At 37.7% G+C, this 26,556-nt stretch overlaps 3 protein-coding genes across 4 annotated transcripts in view; 1 reads left to right on the top strand and 2 right to left on the bottom strand.

The window, feature by feature from the left end:
- Nucleotides 1-1,838: 1,838 nt before the first annotated feature.
- Nucleotides 1,839-6,890, bottom strand: bag2 (BCL2 associated athanogene 2). Its single transcript, XM_030155198.1, has 3 exons — nt 6,549-6,890; nt 6,162-6,271; nt 1,839-2,431 (listed from the first exon to the last, which is right to left on the bottom strand). The coding sequence occupies exons 1-3, from the start codon at nt 6,665-6,667 to the stop codon at nt 2,037-2,039; spliced, it is 624 nt and encodes a 207-aa protein (XP_030011058.1). The 5' UTR covers nt 6,668-6,890; the 3' UTR covers nt 1,839-2,036.
- Nucleotides 6,891-12,075: 5,185 nt separating this feature from the next.
- On the bottom strand, nt 12,076-21,048 carry znf451 (zinc finger protein 451). Of its 2 annotated transcripts, none has more exons than XM_030155748.1 (13): nt 20,929-21,048; nt 20,011-20,071; nt 19,078-19,161; nt 18,879-18,992; nt 17,611-17,722; nt 17,191-17,341; nt 16,961-17,087; nt 16,694-16,853; nt 15,772-15,919; nt 14,157-15,664; nt 13,998-14,066; nt 13,591-13,656; nt 12,076-12,712 (listed from the first exon to the last, which is right to left on the bottom strand). In XM_030155748.1, the coding sequence occupies exons 2-13, from the start codon at nt 20,065-20,067 to the stop codon at nt 12,672-12,674; spliced, it is 2,637 nt and encodes an 878-aa protein (XP_030011608.1). In that variant the 5' UTR covers nt 20,068-20,071; nt 20,929-21,048; the 3' UTR covers nt 12,076-12,671. The 2 variants fall into 2 exon arrangements, with proteins under 2 accessions (XP_030011608.1, XP_030011607.1); XM_030155747.1 differs by lacking the exon at nt 20,929-21,048 and adding an exon at nt 20,210-20,352 and having other exon boundaries at nt 12,667-12,712.
- Nucleotides 21,049-25,094: 4,046 nt separating this feature from the next.
- The window catches only part of dst (dystonin), a 172,158-nt gene continuing 170,696 nt past the window's right edge, over nt 25,095-26,556 (top strand). The window contains 2 exon segments of the mRNA XM_030155752.1: nt 25,095-25,522; nt 25,861-25,892. Coding sequence (XP_030011612.1) covers nt 25,339-25,522; nt 25,861-25,892 — 216 coding nt within the window. The 5' untranslated portion in view covers nt 25,095-25,338.

Here is a 26,556-nt window from a genome sequence, read left to right as displayed (position 1 = left end):
AATACAAGTGGTTACGTTTTGGGGAAAAGTAGGTCAAAGTTCAAATTTTTTTATGGATTAAAAAAAAAACATTCTTCTCCCATTTACGTATAATGAGTGAAATTTCAAATGTCTATAAAAACAAATTTTGTTTCAATTTACTTCAGACTTGGCACATATATAGAGGCAGTTGATATGCTGACATCAGCACAGGCATAGACATGATGACATCAGCTGGACTGATGCCAAAATAAGCTACGATATGTGCGAGGGTTGGGGTTTGTCGTGCCTGGCACCACTTGTTATTTTTTTGGGGGAGGTGCATCTGCTGATTATCTATAAAATAAATAATAAAGAAAATAAATGACAAAAATCCAGGTTGACTGATGTATTCAAGATATGATACAGTATTATCACATGTAGGTTTCTGTATGTTTATGTAATAGATTTATAGCTCTTTACCTAGAAGAAATCTGAAAAGTGTATTCTAATGTGCACATACTGTTTTGATGTACCCATACCAGTAATAGTACAAGCAGTTCTCTAGTACTTTTGAGTAAAACCCATTCTCTCATTAATAATTTCATATTTTGACCCATTACTGTATCTTAAAAATTATATCCAACCAATACTTCTGACTTAAATTTCCTCATTAGTAACCCAGATTTGGTAAAGTTTGACTGTGTTTCTTTATTCTAGAAGCTTTTGTGCCTGTGACCTGTGAACTTAATCCAACAAAGGACTCAAATCCTTCTCATTCACATTCTACTTAAATTCAACAAATTATAATAGTTACAGAAAATCAAATACAAAGTGAGGATTTTACAACAAGCACACCTGACATTCGCATTTCACATATTTTGTTAAATCTTTATTATCACATTACCTAAATCTAAAAACTGTTTTGTGCAAACATTAAGTAAAATCCATAGCTTAATGTGATTTGTGTCGCCTTCACAAAAAGAGGTAGTGTATGCACATTACAAATCCGGAACACATGCTGATAGAAAAGGTGCCACAATGAAACAAATAAGTACTTTAACAGTGATCTCCTTTGTTCTTTTGTCCAAATTAGAAAAAATCCTACAAGCTCAACATATCTATTATTACCGCCGCCAAGGAGGTTATGTTTTCATCTGGGTTTGTCTGTAACTCAAAAAGTTATGGAAGGATTTTGATGACATTTTCAGGAAATGTTGATAATGGCACAAGGAACAAATTATTAAATTTTGGTGGTGATTGGGGGGGGGGGGGGGGGGGGGGGGGCACACACTGGAGGTCTGTGCTCTCCGAGTGCTTTTCTAGTTTGTGCTAGTACTGAAGTGCAATTTACAGAAAATGTCAAACTGTATTTTTCCAATAAACCTAAGACTCTGACACACTGTGGGAGTATCTCCTTCCTCACAGTGATGTGTGTGAGAAAAGTCATTAAGTAGATAAATACAAAAAGAAGGGCTTGTCATGACTAGGCTAAGTGGATGTAATTTAAAGGGAAAACTAATACAGTATATGACCAGATTGACTTTTTTTTTTTTTTACCTCCACCAAGTGTTTCATTAAGATAACTCAAGAAGTTATGGACGGATTTTCATGAAATTTTCAGGAAATGTTGATACTGGCACAAGGAACAAATGATAAAATTTTGCCGGTGATCGGGGTGGGGGGCAGATTTTTTGTTTGTTCGTCTGTCTGTTAGCAAGATAACTCAAAAAGTTATGGACAGATTTGGATGAAATTTTCAGGAACTGTTGATACTGACACAAGGAACAAATAATTAAATTAAATTTCGGTTGTGATGGGCGAGGGGGTGACACTGATCTGCCTTGGTGGAGGTCTGCGCTCTCCAGGTGCTTTTCTAGTTTCATATGGTTTCCCTGGTGAGGTCATTGAATATTTGTGGAAGTACAAGTGTTTAGGAGATGCACTAGCTTTTTGGCCCTAAGGTAGAATATTACCGTCATTTTTTCCACAAAGGCTGCTACATGTTAAATTAGTACAGGGTTACAATAGTTCTTGTGAGGTTAGTGGCGTTAAAAACACATTTTACATTCTGTATCTTAATAACCGCCATTGGCTTTTGGATCCTCCAGTTTTTGGTGATCCATAATCTTGATGTTCTTTTCAGCATTTTCCACATTCCTCAATAAAGTCTCCAGCCTCCGTTTGATCCTCTTCTGGTCCTCCAGTGCACAGCTGATCACCACGGCCTGAAACTTCTGGTCTATGGGGACCGGCGGCGCTTCTGTTACACAAGCAGCGTGTAAAGCCAGCAGCCGCTGTCGACTGCCCTCCATGTCGTCTAGTAACTTCTTAACTATTTCGTCTATGATAGATGTGGCCTTCTTCAGCGCCTCCTCCTGCTGGGAGCTTCTGATGGTGCCGATGGAGATCTCCACAGATAGAGTTCGGCCCATTAAGCGGTTTGCAGTTAAAGTTAGCTCTTCTTTTTCTCCTTCATAATGAAAAACAAGGGGGAAAAAAAGCAATGTTAGATGATTTAATAAATAACAGCGCCCAATAATAGCACTCTCAGGACATTCTACAAATTACTTTTTGATACACCATCCCTTCTTCGACCAAAATCATCTACTGATCTAAACAGTTTAATACCTGTTGATCCATTAATCCTGTCAATACATGTAAATAATTGGTGTAAAATGCAGTTTATCATCTTTTCATGGTCACCAGATATGACCCATTTGGATCTTCAGAGCCTCCATAGTTACCATGGAAACACCGTCACGTCAACATTGATTCACCAGTAAAACCCATGGAGTTGGATCAATGACAGTAGATGGAGACACTTGTTTTTATGTTTAATCAATGATATTTTTGCGGAAAAAGTAAATTTTTCCTATTTTTCTTCTGACTTGATATAATAACCTTTGAATTTACTCTGAGCTTTTATAAACATCTACATGATCAGGGAATTAAATATCGGAAAATAAATTATTTTCACTGAAAAAATTTGAAATACAGAGGATAATATTACAATAAATGGTGATAAATCACTTAAGAAAGGTTAACTATAGAGAAAAATCCATTTGGGCACAACCACATAAGTACCTCTGGGTCTTTATGGGTTAATGAGGTTTTCACCTGTTTTAAATAAAGGATATACAGGGTGGGGAAGCAAAATTTACAATATTTTGAGGCAGGGATTGAAAGACAGTGTATGACCACTTAGTTTATTGAAAGTCATGAGAATTTATTTGCCACAAGAAAATTGACATAATAGAAAATGTTTTTATTCTATGTGTCCTCCTTCTTTCTCAATAACTGCCTTCACACGCTTCCTGAAACTTGCGCAAGTGTTCCTGAAATATTCAGGTGACAACTTCTCCCATTCTTCTTTAATAGTATCTTTAAGAAAGTCGACATTGCTGTGTGATGTTCTATTGGTAGCATGTTCTAAAACGCCCCAAATAGCATAATACAGAGGGTTTAGATCTGGGCTAGAAGGCGGCCATAAACATGATTCCCAAAAACTGCTAAAGTTGGATTTGTTGCTGTTGTCAACAAGTGTTTTGGTGTTCTTGTGTAAGATTTTAACTTCAAATCATATTTTACTGCATTTCTAACGGTCTTGTTGTCTACCTCAAGTTCAATTGCCATTTTTCTTATGGATTTGGTTGGATCCTTTAGGATTTTGGATTTGAGAGCTTTAATAAAAGCTTTGGTACGTTTTTTGTTGCTTCCTCCACTTCCAGACTTTCTCGTAATAGTTTTGCTCATAGTCATTCTCTTCTTTACATTATAAACAGTCTTTATGGACACTCCAACTATTTTTGAAATCTCTTTTGGTGTGACGAGTGCATTCAGCAAATCACACACTCTTTGACGTTTGCTTTCCTGATTACTGATATGGGCAAAAGTTTCTGAAAAGGTATGGATAATAGTGTTAGGTATGATTATGACATCAATATATGTTTGGTTTCAAAACAATTGACGTAGTGCCTGCTGAGAAAAAAACAACTAAATGTTCATTGTAAATTTTGCTTCCCCACCCTGTAATATTAACACTTATACAATCCACTGAAGCAAATGGGTTTAATGAGGCCACACAAGAGGGATGTTTAGGTTTCAGATCTTGACCTTTGTCCTAATCATATGGAGTTTGTCCATAAACACACAGCGTCAGAGGTTAATGAACTTGTACTGTTGCATGCTGGGATGTTGCCCTTCAGTTCAACTGGTTTTCAATCAAAATGTGTTAGAGCTGCAGATTCTTAATCTTCTTGTGTTTTAACCCATAAAGACCCAGTGTTACTTTTGTGACAATTCCAAAATATTATTTTCTCTATGTTTAACTTTTCTTAAGTGATTTATCACAACTTATTATGGCATAATCCTGTGTATTTTGTGTTTTTTCAGTGAACATCATGTATTTTCCTATATATTTTAAAGATGATTGTATCTTTATTTGGAATGAACAGGTAAATTCACCAGCAGATCAACATTGGTAAAAAAGAGACAAATGTAATTCCAGTTTTTGTTTTGAGTCCAGAAGATGCACTTCACCAGCCCACAAGGCAAACGAGTCCCAAACATGAAAAGCCTTGGATCGTGGAACAAAGATCGTTCGTCCTTTTAGTGACTATTCTCCTTCAATAGCTTAAATTTCACAGTAATTGCACTCAGGTAACCACAATGGGTATTGTCCTATATTTAATTCACTGATCATATAGATGTTCATAAAATCCCAGATTAAAGATGAGGGTTATTATAACAAAAACAGAGACAACTGAACAAAAAGTGACTTTTTCAGCAAAATCTATCATTAACTGAACATAAACCCAGTGTCTCCATCCACTGTCATTGATCCAACTCCATGGGTTTTGCTGGTGAATCAACGTTGTAGAAGATGACAGTGTTTCCACGTTCACTACTGAGCTTCTGAACGCCCAAATGGGTCATATCTGATGACCATGAAAAGATGACAAACAGTATTTTATACCAGTTATTTAAATGTATTGATAGGATTAGTGGATCATAAGTTATTAACCATTTCATGCATGAATTATGAGAACCTTAGTTGATATTTTTTTCCTGAGTGTTTTTATTTCTCTTTAGGCATGAAAAAGCAATGCAATTGATTTTTTTTAATAAACCTGTTTTTTTATGAAGGTAGATTTGTTTCTTTATTGCTTCAACAACAAAAAAAAAATTCAATAAAATAAAAGTGAATGCAAAAAAAAATAAAAAATTACAATCCAAAAAATTGCATTTGAACACTTTTTTTCTTTGAAGTGATTTTTTTTTATTGATTTTTTAAAAAAAAAATTTAAATAAAAATATTTTTTTGGTTAAAGCAATAAAGAAACAAATCTACCTTCATAATTTTTTGTGGAGTTCCAAAAATGTCCACTCCACTGAACACCATGTGTTTAATTTTTGAATATCAGAAAGTGATATACAAAATCAAAACATTTTTAATGCAGCTAATCTGATGTTTTCTCACATTTTATCATATGTGCAATTTTTATTAGCAAATGATTTACACTCAAACATGTTACTGCAGATCAGGTTTATCAAGAACAGAAAAATTATAGTACTGGTATGAATGTCAGTGTATGAGATGGGGCAAAAGTGTCCACTGTGTTAACTTATATCAAACTAAAACAACAAAACCCATGAATATATTAGAGAACAGATGTAGAATAGCTGTCCACTGTAGTGACCAATATGCATGAAAGGGTTAAACATTTCAGATCAGTAGATGGTTTTGGTCTTTATGAGTTAAATGAGCAGAAAATCATACACTTTACATGTTCGGCAAACAATGTCTGTATCTCTAGGGTAGAAACGTGGATTCTTTTCCATCCTGTTCATAAAGATAGTGCATATTCTGCAAAACTAAATGTCTTCAGGGGAAAAAAACTGGCTTCAATACATAGAATGAGAGCTTCTTCGGGGGTGGAGTGGAAAAGCAGTATCACATTTTCTGCTTCCTTTGTAATCTACAGGGATTCTTGCACACACCACCCCAACACTGTGAAATATAACCTCACTGGAAAACAATGTCAGACTGAAGTCAGAGCAGGAATGAAAAGACAGTTACTCCTACAGGAGATAACTGTTGTTTTACTGTAAACCCAAAAGCCATGGAGTGGTTTTCTTAACAATAATAATAATAATAATAATAATAATAATCCTGTTTTCACATCCAGTCATAGTCTCACCAGCACAGATGTTATGCATTTCTTGACTGCCTTGAATGGACTGAATCATTTCCAGGATGCACTCCCTTTCCTGCTCCATGGCCGATGCCGCTTCTCGTAATGCCTCCACCCTGACAGACAGAGACAGTACATGACCACTTAAAAACATCCATTCAACCACAAGGCTTTAACTGCAAAATCTAATGGACTTATATTGGACTGATGGTAGACTATGGACCACATAAAGGATCATCCACATGCACCATTTATGAATAAAAGGAACAGACTACAGATGCATCATTTAATCCACAATAAGGATTTTCTATTAGTTTACTATAAATGTGAAAGTGCATGTCCTCAATCAGGTCCGCAATGTACAGTATGTAAGCCACATGGTCCGGCCTGTACCTCAGTTCCAGCTGATCCAAACTTTCCAGGAGTCTCCCAGACCGGTCTGCCATGGACAGGGTTCTGCTGAACTTGCCGCAAGCTTCGTTCATTTTCGTCTGTATTTTCGCTTGAGCCATGATGAGGAGAGATTTTTTTTTTTTCTTAAAGATTATAATTATTGTTATTATTGCTACGATCCGTCCCCGAGAGAAACCCCTGTGCGCTCACCACTTGTCCGTCAGACTGGAGCTGCTCCGGCTGCAGCTGCGCCCCAGGGACATTTCCAAACATGGGCTGTGGCTTCCTCTACTCTGGACTACTCACACAGGTTTACCCAGGAGTCCGGAACAGTCTAGATCCGGCCTGTCCGACTCATTTTACCTCGGGGGGGTGGGGGTGGGGGTGGGGGTGGGGGCTACATACTGACCAATATAATCAGAAATAGCACCAGTAGTAATGACATAATAATAATAATAATAATAATAATAATAATAATAATAATAATAATAATGTCAACTCCAAACTTTTTTCTGTTTAGAGTTAAAAAATAAATACAATTACATTGAAACTGTTTACATTTACAAACCAGTGGCGTCACTAGGCCTATTTTAGGAGGGCTTAAGCCCCCCTCAATGATTTGGTGCTTTTATTTATTTATTTATTTACAAAAAGTTCCAAAAAATTCAATATAATGTGGCCAGAATATAAGTTTAAATAAATAATCATATAACCTGTCATTATTGACTTAAATATGATCATAAATCTGTCAGTTTCCCTTCACTTCATAGTGGAAGGTACAGAGCCCCTTCAGTGCGTCGTTATCCAGTCCATTCCACTTGTCCAAATAGCGTACGCCCACATCACTGAAAATCCAGTCCACGTTTTCCCTGCAACCTTGCTTGCACTCATCTACCATTGTAGCGCACGTACCCATTGCCCTCCAGACTTAATGATGGACTTTTGGTTCTTTGAAGGGAGCCGTTCACTGAAAAGAGCCGTTCAAAAGACTGGCTCTTTTATGTTTTTTTGCATTATTTTGAAACACCAATGTTTTAATGACTAAATAGGCTACATGTGATGATTGACATTACATTTTAAAGGTGTTTAACTGGTGCGGCAGTAAATGTTATCTTACGGTAAAAAAGAATAGTTAGTTCAAATGTGTGGGCTAAATACATGACATGAGAGGTGACATTAGGCAAATGCTGGAATTGGAATAAAAACATCACGGTACATTATGTGGACTAGTCTGTAGCCTAAAAATGAAGAAGAAAATAAAACATTTTCTTATGAAATACCATGTTTCTTTGGCTCATTACTCACAGGTGCTCACTCACTCTCAAACTTCTCTCCAGTTTCCTCCAGTCCTCCAGCTCCGCCTCCTCCTGTATGCTCACCTCGCGCTTCTAACTGTTGTTTTTTTTGCTAACTTCTTGCCATGAGACATGCGCAGTGCGCAAGCACTCTTTTTTTCTGCTGAACAATCTCCTCCAGCCACGTGTCTCCCCCTCCCTAAACTGACAGGCAATCGGACACTCCCTCCTTAAAAAAAAAGTGAACGGCTCTTTATAAAGACTCGGTTCCCATCGTTCATTTCAAAGAGCCGTTCAAAAAATTTGATTCGTTCGTGAACGTCACATCACTATCCAAACTGGTTCGGGGCCGGAGCCTCTCACTTAGCACCAGTTCTTTGTGTTTCCACCGCCCAAGCACTGGCCAAACCAGTTCCAGGCAGGCACCAACTGTGAGCTAGGCTAAAGCGGGACCTGACAGCCGGCCGAAAAGAATCCCACATTTGGACCAGCTGGACTGGGTTTGAGGGACAGTCCGGTGAATCCGACTACCGGTGCACTGAACTGGGACACAGCAGACACGGACTGGAGGCTTTGGACTGTGGACCAGTCTGTTGTTCCAACAGCGGCAAATGATACTGGTAAGTTTTGTTTCTTAAACGCATGGTTAATGGCTCACAAAAAGTCCACTTTAGAGATTAAAGCGAGCTGCAAATGCTACGGACATTAAACGCTAGCTCCTGGTATGCTAACAACAAGCTAACAATAACATTTCTGTGTTTTCTCTGAAACGCTGTTTCCTCGGTGGGTTCATAAAAGTCAGAACTGAACCCAGTAGTGAACTGAACTGTGTTCCAGTAGACAGGGTTCTGGTTCTAACAGTAGTTAACAGAACCGTGTTCCAGTAGACAGGGTTCTGGTTCTAACAGTAGTTAACAGAACCGTGTTCCAGTAGACAGGGTTCTGGTTCTAACAGTAGTTAACAGAACTGTGTTCCAGTAGACAGGGTTCTGGTTCTAACAATAGTTAACAGAACTGTGTTCCAGTAGACAGGGTTCTGGTTCTAACAGTAGTTAACTGAACTGTGTTCCAGTAGACAGGGTTCTGGTTCTAACAGTAGTTAACTGAACTGTGTTCCAGTAGACAGGGTTCTGGTTCTAACAGTAGTTAACAGAACTGTGTTCCAGTAGACAGGGTTCTGGTTCTAACAATAGTTAACAGAACTGTGTTCCAGTTGACAGGGCTCTTGTCCACATTATGGAGAACATGTCCAATTAATGCACGGTTTCTTTGTTTAGTTCTTTACAGCTGTTGTCCATGGATGAGGAGGCAGATTCACAGCAGCAGCACCTGGATTCTTCTTCCCTTTTGTAAAGTTTTTGAAGCCTTTTTTTATTTGAGTCCATATATACATATATATATATATATATATATATATATATATATATATATATATTTTTTTTTTTTTTTACTTCAGTATGAATAAACCCATTTGAAATGCAGAAAGTTCATTTTGTTGGTGTTATCCTATGTCTCACATTAACTTGGGTAACAGTACTGTTCTGCTGACCTCACTAATTATCTGTTTACAGACTATCCATACATTATGTTTGTACTTATGTCATATAAAAACCCATATTTGTGTTTTTTGCCTGTGGATTACATTATAGGCTGTAAACACAAGTGCGGTGCTTGCTTCTGGGTGAGCGTCTCCCGCGCCAGACCCAGTCACGTGATCACGTTTTACGATGACGTAATGACGCATCCCTAGCTTGGCTCCCGGCCTATGGAAAAACAAACCAGTTCTTTGGAGGCACCAGTCTGGAACCAGTTAAGCACTGGCTGTAGCACTGGCACTGAACTAGCACCAGGTTCTTTTTGGTGGAAAAGTGGTATGTATTGAGGCAAACTACCTTCCTCCATGTCATGGACAGCACATAATTCCATATCATATTTACGCTGTACTACATCACATTTAGAAGGCATAGGCTTTTAGAAATAGCCCAAAAATGGCCTAAAGTTCAATATGGTCTTTTATCCCTTAATACGCCAAAAATGGTGAGACACAATATAATAGGCAGCTGTGGTAAACTGAGCCTTCTCCTCAGTTTACATTCACTAATTTTGGAGAAAAGGTGACCATTGTTCATCCTTAATCATTAATATTATACATCATAGGTTTAAGATGATGTTAGACTCTCACCTGGTCAAATAGCTGACATAGTGGTAAGATTGTATGTCAATGGAACTTGTGCATAGATCATGGTTGGATTATCACACATTCTTGTTATATATTGAATGCTTTTATGAAAAATCTTTGGCTTTTCTTAGAAATTTAAAAGCTGGATTAAATTCAATAGCCTAATAATTCTGTGTCAAGAATGGATGTCAGCAGCTTCTTGGGGGCAGAGCCCCCCCAAAGGTCAGATCCTAGAAACGCCCCTGTTACAAACTATCCTTAAAAAAATATGAATAAAACATTTTTGTTTTAGAGTACAAAAAAAATTAAAGAACATTATGAAACTGTTTACATTTACAAACTATCCTTAAAAATGTGAAAAACATGAACAAACTGAAATTCATTAAGAAAAATAAGTGCAATTTTAACAATATTCTGCCCAAGTATATCTATTACAACTTACAGATCACAGTGGATAAATACACAAAACATTTAGCAACAGGGAGAACTGTGTTAAAATTGCACTTTCATGTTCATGTTTGTTCATGGTAGTCACATTTTTTGTGAAAGGATAGTTTGTAAATGTAAACATTTTCATGTAATTTTTTTTTTTTTAACACTAAAACAGAATTCATGTTGTGACCTTTCAATTCTTCTTGGCCAAATATAGTGTAAGATTCTGTTGAAAGTTACTGCCCTATAATTTGCCTTTGTGTAAAACTTATTACATACATATTTATATTTGAAAGTACATATAACTGCACAAGGCCATTTGACCTTGAAAAAGTGGGTCAAGGTCAGTCATTCTCAATAGGCTTCTGCTCCATGCCAAGATGCATCCACAGTATGAATTTGATGCAGATATCTCAATGCATTCTTCAGATAATGTGATTATGTTGTTGAATGGACAAAAAAATTACAAAACCCCTTTGGCCAGAAGTTGGCCAAGGGGTTAAAACTGGAGTTGTCATCTAGAGGTTATTATGGTTGTATTTACTGATCTGACCCAATTTAGATCAAAGTGGGCTGAATGTGGAACCTGAACTAAAATTATTTTTACTACATGTAAATTTTGCATTTTGTAAATTCATTCTATGGGCCAGGTTTGACCTTTTTGCAGGCCGGTTTTGCCCCCATGGGTCGTATGTTTGACACCTGTGGTCTAGCTCATGCATGCACAGATAAGACATACCATTCAATAAGCCCCATTTTTGTGCCTAAATTAGAGACTGCTGCTGGACACAAAGTATTTTGGAAACCTTGACCTATAGAGGACTTCAGACTAGATTTTTCACTAACTTAGGTAGAAACTCCCATAAAAGTCGAGTAGGTGGCTTGCTGTGACATCCAGATGCCAAATTATGCAACCAGGTGAATTATTAAGTCTCCTTTAAGCCTGATCCACATAGTCATTTCACTTTGACAGGAATTTAACATTTATTTCTGCATATTTTTTGAGTTAAAAAGTAAAATTGCCCAGTGAAAATGATTACATCTACAAACTATCCTTTTAAAGTGTGAACACTAACAACCTGAAAATTCTTAAGAAAATGAAGTGCAATTTTAACATTAAAAGCATAATTTGTAGATGCAAACATTTTCATAATGTAATTTTACTTTTTTCCCCCATTCTAAAACATAGAGAAAAGTATGGAGTTGACATTTATAGGTTAGTGCGCTATTATTTTTATGGTCTGGTTTTACTCCAAATATTTCTCTATGATTTAGAGTGAAAAAAGTAAAATTACACTATGAATAACATGAACCACAGAAAACCTCAGACTACATTTCAGACTTTTCACTCAGGTAGAAACTCCAATAAAAGTCTTAACAAATAGGCGCCTTGGTTTGACTTTTCATAAAACAAATAGTACTGATGGATTATTTCTACAACCTTGTTTACGGCACTAAAGTGAATGAATAATTTTTCTACATGCAACATATGGGTGTCTCCTATGTAACTGCTGAAAAAAGGAAACTTCACTTCTGAAGCTGTAGTTACACAACAGATAAAAAAATTAGGCAACTAGCTGATTAAGACTCCTTTAAAGCATGATCCACACTTTAATTTCACTTTGTGTAGAATTAAACATTTATTTTTGCAGAGAATATGTTCTTTCAGTACATATCCAACAAAGAATATGCCTATAACCTTTCTCAAAATGACACAAACCAAACTATATTTTTTTGGTTTTACTTTTAAAATAAATTTGTTCTCACTTTATACATTTAATGATAAAACTCTAATGAGAAATGTTTGAACTGTGCTGTTAATACATTGGATTTCAAGTCAACAAATTAAAGCCAGGAGCCAACTGGAGTCTCAGTTAACAGCGTCGTTACAACTTCAGCTACTTGTGTACTATGGCATCTTGCAGAGTCATCGAAGCCATCTATAGCTCATGTGTCGAAACACTAGAGTGTTGAGTTGTCACAACAGAGAGCAGTGCACAAGGCAACAGCTACGAACCACTACTGAAACATGGAAGAAAACAGTTGTATGGGGGTTGATCTGTGCAAGAAACACACTTTTGGTTTTCTTTTTGATTCGTAACACAAAAAGTCAAATGAAGTGACATTTATTTAATACATTCTGAACATAAACACTTTGTACAAAACACTTCGATGTCCAGGAACCGCAACCATAAAAGAAAAAAAATGTTTCTGTCCTCAGTATTCCACAAGGCTTCTTTTGAGAGCTTCTTCCAACTCTGGAATTACAGGAAAGAAAAATGATTAAAGTTATCAAAGTGGCAACACAAATATCAGCATAGAGAGTATTGTTTACCAGCACTTGATAATTATGTCTTGTTTAGGAAGGTAAATTGCCATAACCAACATTTCTCTGACATTGGATTGTTACTAAAATTACTACTAATTATGGTTATTTGCTGTCCATCCTCTGTATTATAAACTCCAGTCTCTGATCTCCAGTATTTGATCCCAAGGTTATAATAGTTTTGGATTTTTCATTAGTTTAATTTATTTAATTTTGACTTTTTTTTTCTCTAATTCAGTTAGTTTTAATTAGTTTTTAGAGCAGGTTTGCTAGTTTTTATTAGTTTTAGTAGTTTCTTCTAAATGCTTACTTTTAGTTTAGTTTTCATATCTTTTATTTTCCTCACTGTCATACACAAATAAATCCCATAGAGGACTCTGCTGCTTTCTCCCAACTTTAGTCTCCATGTTTCCAGGTAGAGTGAGGACGAGAAGACGACTCTAAACAACAAGTGACGAGAAGTGACAGACCGAGAAGTGTTGCATGGCGCCGCCGGCTAAAATTGCTTGAGTAAAATAAATCAATTTCATATCAGTCCTACATTTACAAAGACGAAAGAGAAGGACATTTTATCCATAACTTTTATGCATTTTAGTTTTGTAAGCACACAATACAGTTTCAGTTTGTAGTAATTTTTCTTTTAAATATAGTTTTTATTTATTTCAGTTAATGAAAACATCTTTTCAATTCTAGTTTTTGTCATTTCGTTACTTTTCTTTAACAGTAATAACCTTGGGTCCCACCCAATAGCAGTGCTGGATTCCAAATCTCTCTGAATACAAAAGCATTTATGTCCACATGAACATTTACCTGCTGACTCTCTTGCGTCTTCTACACTCATCGCTAGTACACGCTTCATCTCTTCATCTGATTCATCTGTAATACAAAACACAATAAATGAGCAGTTCACTCTTGAGAGTAAACAAGCAAAACAAGCATAAGGATTAACCTTAAGTAATCAAATTAATTCTATTTGTTAAAAAAAAAAAGTCATTGGAAGGAATGCTTCCAGGACCCAAAAAAGAGTGTGTTCGAGGTGCTCTTTGGAAAAAGGGATTCATAAAGTAGATTACAAACAGAATGCAAACTCCAAGGCACTCTCTTTAAGCATTAAAACGCCTTTATTCTCATGGCATGGTCATGGATAAACCTTAAGGTAAGTTCCCCGGAGTTTGTAATTCTGTTTGTTGATCATTTATCCTGTGTATATTACTAACTTTCATTGTCTTCACCCTCTCTGTTTTTTTCCATGTTGAAGAATTTCATCAGTGTTTCATCTTCAATCTCTGCAAAAACAAAATAAAACAGATTAAAAACACTGCATGCAAAGAGATGTGCATGAAAGCGATAAACACCAACAATTTAAATCCAATCACCATTTGTGTCTGGTTTCACTTCCATAGCGTCTAATATTTTGACAGCGCTGGGCTCTGCTATCACGTCTCTCTTGCAGGTCCTGGAGCCCACACATGGTTCCTTTATACAGTGTTGGGAGTGGTGGTGTTTATGGAAACTCGGTACATGTGTAAAAATCTCCCGGCACACTTTGCATTCCACGTGGAAGGGCTTGTCGAGGTTCGAGGCTGTGTGTTTCGTGTGGACGTGAGTTTTTATCTCTGCATAGGAAGGCACCGTTAAACTGCAGAGAGTACAAATGTACTGACACTTCCCTTCAGCGGCCAAATTCTTCATGCACTGCGTATAAGTAGTTTTCATTTCTGCTTTGCTCTTTTCTGAGCTCATGCAGGAGCATATATCTAGAGAAGGGCTTTCAGTAAGAGCAGGTTGAACAATGTCGGCGGCGTCCATACAGCAGTAATCCCTACTATGAAGGCTCTTGTAGTGGTCTATGAACTCTCCCTCTGATTCAAACTGCATGCTGTCACAGAGGCCGCAGAAGTGGGAGCTCTTTATCTGCCCGTTGTGCTCGTTCATGCAGTGCCTACGTACAGTGGACTCTTTGAAGAACTTCTGTGGGCAGTGTCCGCAGATGAACCTCTGAAAGCTGTGACTGCTCATGTCGCTGCAGTGTTTGTGAACAGCTTCCTCCGTCTCAAAGATGTCCTCACACATCCTGCACATCCAGCTCTGTTCTTGTCTTGAAGAAGACACTTCTGCAGAGCTCTGCTGGGCTGTGACCTCGGGCTGAGAGTGCGGAGTGAATTTTCCACTGGTGGATGGTTTGGCGTCGTCGAATGCGGCGGCATCTTCCTGGACTTGTTGTTCGGTAAAGTAGGTGTGTCCGCGGTGCGCTTCTGATATGTGTAACAGGATATCTTCACGTCGTGGCATTTCCACTTTACATTTACGACAATAATAGAGGAAGTTGGAGAGATGAGCCCCTCCGTGAAATCGACTCATATGCAGGCGGGCCACTGAAGACTCTCCCATGTGTTTTCCACACACGCCACACTGATGGAAGATCTGGTTCACAGCCAAGAGATGCTTGGTGGCTGTATCTTCCTCTGAGAACTGCAGGCCGCATTCACAGAACCACGCTACGGCCGAGTATCTGCCAGTCCCACCGTTCACACTGGGGCTCAGCCTCTGCCTTTTTGCTGGAAACGGTTCGAGATCACCTGTCCTACTGTTTCTTTTCAGAAAAGTATCTTCAATGCCAGCTGACTTCCTTTTCTCCTGTGCCTCCTTAGCCCTCCGGTTGTGATGCATTTCATTAAATCTGCTGTACTGAAGGAGTGCTTTCTCCATTGTCTGGTTGACCTCCACTTTATGCTGGGTTGATTCTTTGTGCTTCTGCATGTCAGCGTGGCTGTGGAAGATCATAGAGCAGAGAGTGCACTGCCCTCGCACTTGTAGCTGTTTCATTGCATGCACTACTGTTTTCTCAGCTTTGGCCACAGCACATCCCTCTCTGCACTGCACACTGAAAAGTAAAAGCAACGAAAAGAACATGACAGCTGATCTGAAAAATGGACACCACAAAAACACATTCATGTGTGCGCAAACTGAAATAATCCCAACAAATCTTACTTGAAATGAGCTTGAGCAGCTTGATGTGAGATCAGAACTTTGTGGCATAAAGAGCACCGGACATTGAAAGCTGCATCCTTGCACAAAGCGATGAGACGGTTCTTGGCATACTGTGGGACAGGGATGGGCAATGGTCTTCCTTTGGATTCTTGAATGACATAATAAATATGAAAGGCACATTAGTTTTCTCATATAGCATTTCTTAAGCCCTATTCACACAGGACAAGTATAACCTGTGGACCTCTGGTGATTTGGTAATTAACCCCCCATTTCTGTGTTTAATGTAGGGGGATTTGCATATAATAAGAAAAATCTGCTTTTTACATGAATGTAACGACACTATTCTTGAGTTCTGATGTCAAGGACAGGTTCATCACTTACGGATAACTGTTCAAAGACAGAAAAATGTCCATTACTGTAGCTGTCATCCATCTGAAAGAGATTTAAGTTCACTTTTTCAGCGAACATGCTGTATTATGATTTTCCACCTAAAAAATTTGATTTGTCATCATCAATGCAGCCTCCATCATCTTCAACCAGGCAATAGACTGAAGAATGCACGTAGGAAACAAAAAATGTTGCATATCACACAAAATTATAGTGATTTACACAGAACTAATGTAACCAAAGGACCTCTGCGTAGGGAGTATGTAATGGAATTTTTACTTTACAAAGCACAGACATGGCTGATTCACACAGGATTAAGATCATAGACAACCCCTGCAATTACTACAAAAGGGTCACAGGTGGTACCAGTCCCGTACCAAAAGGACTTTAGACATTATTTCCTATCTTTTTAAATAAAACCTTAACTGACAACAATTTTATATGGAACACTTTCTTTACTTAGTGTTATACATCCAGCTCAAAGAAAGGAAAAAATGACACATACAGATAAAACTAAGTGTCCACATAACCTTACCAGTCATGATGAGTGAATCTTTAAAGTGGTTTTGAGCCGACATGTGCTGTAGACACTCATCCCGTAAGTTGAAAAGGAGGTAGCAGGCAGGACAAGCGAAGCAAGCGATGACCTGATAGTTCTGGGTGATGCTGTGACCTTCTGAATTACTTGAGGACACCTGTAGAAATTAAAAAAAACTATTAAAAAAGCCAACTTCCAAAACATTTATTCTCTATCAAATGCTTCTATGAATCAAAAGTTTACTGAAGCTTTTGTGAATTAAACCTTTGACTCCAGATGTGTCTTCCATGCTTCTTTAGTCTGAAAATGCAGACCACAGGCCACGCAGGCAAATATTTCAGAAGGACTTCCTTTAAGATGGATGGTTGGATCACAGGGGGAGTGATCAAACCTACACACAAGATATTATGCTGCTAATACAAGGCACTTTGTACTCTTGAAAAATGGTTCAAGGGCATTCGACCTATAATTTACATGACAGTGTAGAGGATTACCTTTTTAAGTGTCCATCTAGGAGAGATGGGTTCTCGTAAACTCTCCTACAGTTAATCACTGGACAAGTGTATCTGGTCGATGTATTTTTGGGAAAAGAGGAAAGTGTGCGTCGTCTTCCACATCCGGCGTTGATCACCCCAGGTTTGACACCTTGATAAACAAATGTTTCACAGATTGGATCAATTCAGGGTTGTTTTAGTAACATCTTTATCAATTTTTCTTTTTTTTATATCTGACTGAATGGAAGTGAGTAATTACATCATTTAAAATAATATAAAGGTAAAAATATAACTGGGATAAAAACAGAGGAACTGATATTCTATTTGCATGAACAACACAGGTTTAGGATACTATAACAATCTAAGGTAAGAGATGTGAATGTGTGTAACAAAGTTTTCTGATCTATACTAAGTACATACCTGGCATCTTCAGCCACATGTCTACACAGCGCTTTGCTTCCTGATTTATCCCATTTGTGGAACTAAAAGCCAGCTCCTGCTGCCCATGAGCTTTTTGAAGGATTTGTTTCTCCTGAAAGAAAAAAGCAAAAAAATCAGTAACAATTACTACATTCATACATATTCCATCTTCATTCTGCCCACAAGGTGGCACCATTTCCCCATAAAGTTGGCCTTGATTGACCCCAAATCATTGTCCTAATGTTTAATCTAACCTAATGTTTAATCTACATATAAAATGATCATGAGCAATTATTTATAGCTGGTGATTAGAATTGTTAATAAAGTTAACAGACATTTTAACAGCAATAGTTTTGAAAGAACAGGCATTGTTAGTCATTAATTTAAGTAGTATTCTATGTATATATGTCATTTCCAACCCAAGGGTTTTGGTATGGGGCATGGTGACACACTGGCATGTTTGCACACTGGCCTCACGGAGCTGTGGTTAATCTTTATCAGAAACAGCTGGAAACACGCTGAATTGCACTTTATCCCACAGAAGGCCTGTAATTTTTTTCCCCACTACAGGTGCAAAATGACTGACATGTACCAAGCTGATGATAAACACATTTCAAGAAGAAGCTATAACTCTATACAGAAACAGTGAAACTACAACCTCCAAACATTTAAAAAGTTTAATATACAGGGTGGGGAAGCAAAATTTACAATATTTTGAGGCAGGGATTGAAAGACAGTGTATGACCAATTAGTTTATTGAAAGTCATGAGAATTTATTTGCTACAAGAAAATTTACATAATAGAAAATGTTTTTATTCTATGTGTCCTTCTTTCTCAATAACTGCCTTCACACGCTTCCTGAAACTTGCGCAAGTGTTCCTCAAATATTCGGGTGACAACTTCTCTCATTCTTCTTTAATAGTATCTTCCAGACTTTCTCGTAATAGTTTTGCTCATAGTCATTCTCTTCTTTACATTATAAACAGTCTTTATGGACACTCCAACTATTTTTGAAATCTCCTTTGGTGTGACGAGTGCATTCAGCAAATCACACACTCTTTGACGTTTGCTTTCCTGATTACTCATATGGGCAAAAGTTTCTGAAAAGGTATGGATAATAGTGTTAGGTATGATTATGACATCAATATATGTTTGTTTTCAAAACAATTGACGTAGTGCCTGCTGAGAAAAAACAACTAAATGTTCATTGTAAATTTTGCTTCCTCACCCTGTACAAAATTAAAAGTTACTCAATTCATAATCCTTACCTTAAAAGCTCTGCATTTATTTGCTCTTTCTTGTTTATCAAAAGCCACCTGCTGTGCTAGTCGGTCTAGTGTAGATGTAACATGATCTTTATGATGACTGAGTTTCTCTTCAAGCTGTAGGAGGAAAAAAAACATGCTTAACAGGAGTCACATTCCCATAAGATAATAGTAGTTACTGAAGTTCAATATATCGACTCACAGTGCTTGTCATTGATGAACATCCCTCATCTTCACTGTCGCTTAATAGATCAATACATTCAAGTACTGGTCTGAGAGGGCCCTCCTAGAACAAATCATACAAACACGCAGTGTCACAAAACATGTCCTCATTTGTGTCACACAAAAACTATAATCCTTGTGCTATCGTGTTGTCTGTCACCAACAATTATCTAGACCTACACCTTTTTGTAATGTATGATGAGCCTCAAAGACCAAAAAAACATAAATGGCAAATGTCATCCTCTGATCTAAAATGTTTAATAACTTCTGAACCACTAATTCTATCAGTACATATAAATAATTCAGGTAATACGCAGTTTCTCAGCGGCAGTTCGTGTGTCTTGTTTGGATGTTCAGTGGCTCCATAGTGCACCCAGAAACACAGTCATCTTCTGCAACATTGATTCCCAAGTAAAATTCATGTATGACAAATGGCAGCAGTTGTAAACATTGGTGTTTATGTTCATAATCCCATATTTAACTGACAAGTAGGCTAACTTTTTCTTTATCTAATCTATAGATTTCTTTCTAATCTAATCTATAAACTGGCTCTGAGGTTTAAATCTATATAGCCAGTAAATTAAATACACAAAATACCTGCTTTTTACTGAAATATGCAAAATTCAAAGAATATATGATGATAAATCACTAAGGAAAGATAAATGTAGACAAAACTTTATTTAGAAATTGCTGCAAAAATACTTCTAGGTCTTTAAGGATTAAGAAATGTAAAAACTAACAGCAATGCAGTCCGATTACCAGACTAGATCAATATATTGTCCACACACTGACCATAGTCCAAGATATTAAGAAACAGAAAGTAAGCAGTGTGATGTCTCTATGTGAATTGATTATTTTATCATTGGAAACTAATGATTATTTTTTTAAATAGATAAGTGCACAGATAACTTACAGACACAAACTCCACTTCTTCCATCTCATCTTCTTCTGCTTGACCTGGAGAAGACATTTATCTAAAGAACAAAACAGAATCTTTTTTTAGACAGGAAGAATCCATGGAGGTCTGCCATGCTTGAAGCAAAACATTACTGGGTCAACTGGTGATACACCCTGATCCCCTCTGATATCAAACCCACGGTGCTATAATTTACCTTATAGAGACTAAACAGCTGTTATGCATAAATAGTAGAAACACCACGATGGTATATAGTGACAAATCACATCTTATTCAACAACTCAATCTCTAAACTCATCAGCACAGACTGTTTTATGCCTAACGCGCGGTATTTCTCCTTCGCTCATCAAAATGGGGGAATCCTACTTTGTTACTATATTATGCTGCCCCCAATGGATGGAGGCGGTATTGCAGCGGTACAACGCACTAAAACCGTTGTGTTGTTGCACTATATTTCCTGACCACAAGTGGCAGCACTGAGCTCTGACATGTTTAGCAGTGCTCCACTCAAATAGTTAGCACCCGAAAGATTTTTTTTTTTTTTTAAGACTTAACACCCATTTTCACCTGTATCCTGTCTGTGTATATTTAGATATCTGCTTTACACAGCCTTCATGGTCTGAGATATGGATTCTCATAGCCTTATATCAGCTGATTAAATATATTCTCTCAGTCTATTTTATGAGCCGCCACTATATCCTACTTTATTAGCACTGAAATTTTAATAAAACTGATCATTCCTGTGTAGTGTAGTCATTCACTGAGATCCAGGCCGACAGGGTTATGGTAAGCTAACGTTAGCTTCCTGACACTAACGTCTGTAACGGCAGTAAACACGCTAAATATAGCCGTGATGCAACATATTTATTAACCAAACAGGACACAAAATAAGCGTACAAAGACAAATAGGCCTACCTTATTACTGTTGCATACTGAGTGTTTGTTGGGTTTGGTGGATTTCTTCTCAAACTAAACCACGAAGTGAACGTAAAATGGTCTGTGACGTCACACGTGATCCAAGCGCTCCTTTTTACTCGGCGTATCTCGCTTGGACGGAGTCTATTAAACTCCGTTCGTCTAAACCAGGGGTGTCAAACATGCAGCCCGGGGGCCAAATCCGGCCCGTGGGATGAATTTGATAAATACAAAAATTACATTGAAAATATTAGCAATCAAGGATGTGAAAATAATTTTAGGTCAATTAATTCTAAAGTGGATCAGAACAGTAAAATACCATTATAATAAACTATAAATAATGAAAACTGCAAATTTGTCTCTTTGTTTTAGTGTAAAAAATGTAAAATTACACAAAAATGTTCAAATTTACAGACTAGTCTTTTACAAAAAAAAAAAAAAAAAAAAAAAAAAAGTGAATATCTGAAATGTCTTAAGAGAAGTATATGGAATTTTAATAATATTCTCCCTGTTATTTAATATTTGGTGTATTGTGATCTCTAAGTTGTGATTCACGTGTATAAATGATAAACTAAGGCCTAATATTGTTAACATTGCACTTATTTTACTAAAGAATTTTCAGGTTGTTCATATTTGTTCATGTTATGTTCAAGTACAATTCGTAGATGTAAACATTTTCCTTACGGAATTTTAAATGTATTTTTGCACGTGTTGTAGGATATTTAAGCATATTTAAGTGTATTTTTGCGTGTACTGTAGGATTTTTGAGCATAATTAAGTGTATTTTTGCGTGTGTTGTAGGATATTTAAGCACATTTAAGTGTATTTTTTATTTTGTGGAATTTACTTTTTTCACTCAAAAGTTCTTAGCCTATTGCTTATATTACTTTACTGGTCTGGCCCACTTTATATCATATTAGGCTGGATGTGGCCCCTGAACTAAAATGAGTTTGACACCCCTGGTCTAAACTAAGTGTTTCAGAGCTGGAATGCCAATCACGATCAATCGCATTTTCAATGTAAAGGCCTACTGCAAAACTTTCTAAACGCAGATAAGAAATTATGTATTCATGTTAGTCAGGCTAGGCCTGATTGTTTTAAGAAAAAACACTATAAAACACTCATATGGATATGTTAGTAAAGCACATGTTTACTTACTATACAAATCTGTTGTCATAAGGTTGGCGATCATGTTTTGCTTGCCATTATAAAGATTACTTGCAGCTACAGTATTATGGGTGTCATATCTAATTAGTAGGCTATTTAAATTCATTCATTCATTCATTCAACTAAAATTACTTTTCATATACTAAACATAACCCTCAGTGGATGTCTTTACCAATTGTTTACAAGCATTTTGGATGTGTTTTTATCTGCTTTAACTTTCCTGAAATTTTCCACACACACGTATGACAATAATCATGGTCCAACTTAATATGAAAGTATATTCAGCACAGTTTTTAATAAAAGGTGTTTCCTGCTTGACACCTGCACCTAAGTCTTCTACAAATTTAATGCAAAAACAGCATCTGGAAAACCCTGGTATGTATCCCTCATAAAACATTCAGTGTAGGTGCATGCAATGATAATCAGCCCTCTACTATCCAAAGTGTCTAAAGTCACGTGAATATTTATATGATGCTATTGGTGGAAGAAGTATTCAGATTGTTTACTCAAAATATAGGCGAAATTGAACACTCAGATGATCACAACCTGACTTTAGTAGAAGCAGGTAGCTATAATCAGCAAATTGTAGACCCCCGTAAATATTAAAAAATAAACTTTTCAGTAATGTAGTCCCTGTCAGTGCTTTATTCATTTGTAAAAAGGTGGTTTATTTACACTGAACAAGAATATAAATGCAACACTTTTGTTTTTGCTCCCATTTTCTATGAGTTGAACTCAAAGATCTAAAACTTATTCTATGTACACAGAAGGCCTGTTTCTCTCAAATATTGTTCACAAATTTGTCTAAATCTGTGTTAGTGAGCACTTCTCCATCCACCTCACAGGTGGGTCATATCAAGATGCTGATTAGAAAGCATGACTTCTGCACAGGTGCGCCTTAGGCTGACCACAGTAAAAGACCACTCTAAAATGTGCAGTTTTATCACACAGCACAGTGCCACAGATGTTGCAGGTTTTGAGGGTGAGTGCAGTTGGCATGCTGACTGCAGGAATGTCCACCAGAACTGTTGCCTGTGAAATTAATATTCATTTCTCTACCATAAGCCGTCTCCAAAGGCATTTCAGAGAATTTGGCAGTACATCCAACCGGCCTCACAACTGCAGACCACGTGTAACCACCCCAGCCCAGGACCTCCACATTCAGCACCTTCACCTCCAAGATCATGTGAGATGAGCTACCCGGCAACAATCAGTTTGCATAACCAAAGAATGGGCTCCATGCACAGCCCCACTACTTCCTGCCATTTGAAGTTCAGGAAGTAGTGGGGCTGTGCGTTGAGCCCATTTCTGCACAAACTGTCAGAAACTGTCTCAGGGAAACTCATCTACACGCTCGTTGTCCTCATTGGGGTCTCGACTTGACTGCAGTTTGTTGTCATAACCGACTTGAGTGGGCAAATGTTCACATTCAATGGCATCTGGCACTTTGGAGAGGTGTTCTCTTCATGGATGAATCCTGGTTTTCACTGTGCAGGGCAGATGGCAGACAGTGTGTATGGTGTTGTGTGGGTGAGCAGTTTGCTGATGTCAACATTGTGAATGGAGTGGCCCATGGTAGCAGTGGGGTTATGGCAGGGGTCACCAACCCTGGTCCTTGAGGGCTACTATCCTGCATGTTTTAGATGTATCGATCTTCCAACACACCTGATTCAAATGATAGGCCTATCATTGAGCTTTGCAGAAGCCTGATAACAACTGTCAGGTGTGCTGAAAGACTGAAACATCTAAAACAGGGGTCAGCAACCCTGGTCCTAGAGAGCCACTATCCTGCATGTTTTAGATGTAGCCCTCTTCCAGCACACCTGATGGTCGTTATCATCATGTCTTCTGCAGAGCTTGATGACAGGCTTATCATTTGAATCAGGTGTGTTGGAAGAGGAATACATCTAAAACATGCAGGATAGTGGCTCTCTAGGACCAGGGTTGCTGATCCCTGATCTAAAACATGCAGGATAGTAGCCCTCGAGGACCAGGGTTGGTGACTCCTGGGTCATGGTATGGGCAGGCATATGTCATGGACAACGAACACAGGTGCATTTTGAACGCACAGAGATACTGTGACCAGATCCTGAGGCCCATTGTTGTGCTGTTCATCCACGACCATCACCTCATGTTGCTTCATGATAATGCACGGCCCCATGTTGAAGGATCTGGACACAATTCCTAGAAAATGAAAACCTCCCAGTTCATGCACGGCCAGCCTAAAACACACCTGTGCAATAATCCTGCTGTCTGATCAGCATCTTAATATGCCACACCTGTGAGGTGGATGGATTATCTCAGCAAAGAAGTGCTCATTAACACAGATTTCGACAGATTTGAGAACAATATTTGAGAGAAATAGGTCTCTTATGTAAATAGAAAAAGTCTTAAATGTTTGAGTTCAGCTCATGAAAAATGGGAGCGAAAACAAAAGTATATTTTTGTTCAGTGTAGCTTAAAAGGAGAGGTTTCTCAGTGCATAAAGGAACATGTAAATATCACTCAGCTTTTCACTGCACACGAAAGGGATAAGAAGAATCTGAAAAATGAAGCTGTCAAACAAATGTGGAACAGGTACAGTATTTGCCACTGAGACGTGGGCTTGTAGAGGAATACATTTGCATAAAATAGACACACATGGGTACTTGAGTACCACATCCCACCACTGCATGGTCTCTTGAGTTTTCCTTGTGACAGATAAAAAGGGATCTAAGTCAAATCAGCCCATGCAAAGATAACATTACCCTACTCTTGATTAGATTATTTGTTTTTCATTTCCCTTTTGTTTACCATGTGCTATAGGTCATTTCAGGTCCTTTCAGTAGAAAACATTGTACAGTGACCTATAGACCTTATTTGGTGTATTCATATTCACATTATTGCACATCATAATAGTGTTGTAGTAGGCTGTAACAGCATGTGTGCACTGGTCAGCGGACTCTGCAGCAGATTACTGCGATGCTCGGATGAATCTGCTGACTATCCCTGCCCCTGCTAGAAAAAAAAAAATTAAATAAATAACTTGCGTCTCTGCTGAGTCATGCATTGTACCTCACAATAATGGTATCAATAGTCCTGGCTGTCTACTTTGAACCCCACGGTTTAGACTGCGATGGATAAGATGGATCAGCCCGTGTCCTTGTTGTCATCCTGAAGCTTTTTTTTTTTTTTTTAGTCCTAAATCGGAGCTAGAGGAGTCAGCTGTCTGAGGCTGCGGAGTCTGTCCTACATCTCGTCTTTATGATGATCGCTGCGGCGTTTTTGGTGCTGTTAAAGCCGTACAGTATTCAATGTGTGCTGCTTTTACTGTTGCTTTTGCTCGGGACTATTGCGACTATTTTGTTTTTCTGCTGCTGGCATCGCAGGCTTCGTAATGGGAAACATCCAATAAAATCCGTGCTGTCCGGACGCTCCAAGAGCCGCGGTGAGTGGCCCAGGCCGCCGCATCTTCCCATCCTGACAGCTGTGTGTCTGAATGAATGAATGCATGAACCCTCCATGTATCTGTCCATCCATCAGTTGTTCTGTCTGGACCATCTGGAGCCGCTTAGACACATGTAGTATGAAGCTGGGGGTGAAAACTAACAGCTCCAGACTTTGAAGGTGTTGGTGTGAAGGCTACTGAGATTTGTTGTTATTCCATGAACATCTGAAATAAATGTTTATGTTCTTTTAAAGGAACATATGAGTGATATTTGACATGTCATGAGTGATTATGTCTTCTGTTTCATTTCATTCTAACATCTGTTTTGTGTTCTGTAGTTGGCCTCCGAACGCATCATTTTCGATCAGAGGTAGGATGAACTTTCTTCTAAATGAGTTGAAATCATTAGTCTTTAATTTCAGAGTTAAAGAAAACATTTCAATGCATTAAAATCTTCATCCGTTTTCATCACTGTGGTAAAGGGTTAATACGAGCCTGTTTCTTTGGAGTTTTATCCATTACTGCAAGACTATTTTAGGGATCATGATGTACGCAGTGCGCATGTGTTGTCAGTAAATAATGCTGGTGATTTTGCAGTTTTACTCCATAAACAGCGTTGAAAGTCTGTAGGGTTTATTTTAACTATACATAGAAATAGAAAAATTATACTGATGAATAAATGAGCCAGAAAAACCTCATTTATAATTGATTAGGTCTATCCTTCGTCATGATTCAGCCTGTCTAACTGTGAAGCTGATCTCTGTTTCTGCGTTTCCTTTTTAAGGACTTCACTTTCAAAATAAAACGGACATGTTGACCCAGACCCTTAAAAATAAACGTATTATTAAAATAAAATAAAATAACGTGAAAATAACCCACAAACACAACTTTACCATTTCATTTGAAAATACAAACAAAACAGTTCAGGTTATATGTCTACTTCAAGGACATCTCGGAAAAAAAAAAAAAAACTACAGCAATTTTAATCATCAAATGTATTTCAATTTTTGTAATTTTCTACAGTTTTTCTTAAG

The sequence above is a fragment of the Sphaeramia orbicularis genome, chromosome 15 (genome assembly GCF_902148855.1).
Source record: "Sphaeramia orbicularis chromosome 15, fSphaOr1.1, whole genome shotgun sequence".
Taxonomy (NCBI): Eukaryota; Metazoa; Chordata; class Actinopteri; order Kurtiformes; family Apogonidae; genus Sphaeramia; species Sphaeramia orbicularis.
The sequence above is the reverse complement of the archived record's forward strand: the minus strand, read 5'-3'. Positions and strand labels throughout refer to the sequence as shown.

Coding starts and splice junctions, on each gene's coding strand:
- znf451 (XM_030155748.1), bottom strand. CDS start 20,067: ATGTCTTCTCCAGGTCAAGCAGAAGAAGATGAGATGGAAGAAGTGGAG. Junction 19,162..20,010: donor AAGAAGTGGAGTTTGTGTCT/GTAAGTTATCTG, acceptor GATTTGTTCTAG/GAGGGCCCTCTCAGACCAGT. Junction 13,657..13,997: donor AGAGGGTGAAGACAATGAAA/GTTAGTAATATA, acceptor TTTGTATTACAG/ATGAATCAGATGAAGAGATG.
- bag2 (XM_030155198.1), bottom strand. CDS start 6,667: ATGGCTCAAGCGAAAATACAGACGAAAATGAACGAAGCTTGCGGCAAG. Junction 6,272..6,548: donor TTGGATCAGCTGGAACTGAG/GTACAGGCCGGA, acceptor TCTGTCTGTCAG/GGTGGAGGCATTACGAGAAG. Junction 2,432..6,161: donor AATGCATAACATCTGTGCTG/GTGAGACTATGA, acceptor TTCATTATGAAG/GAGAAAAAGAAGAGCTAACT.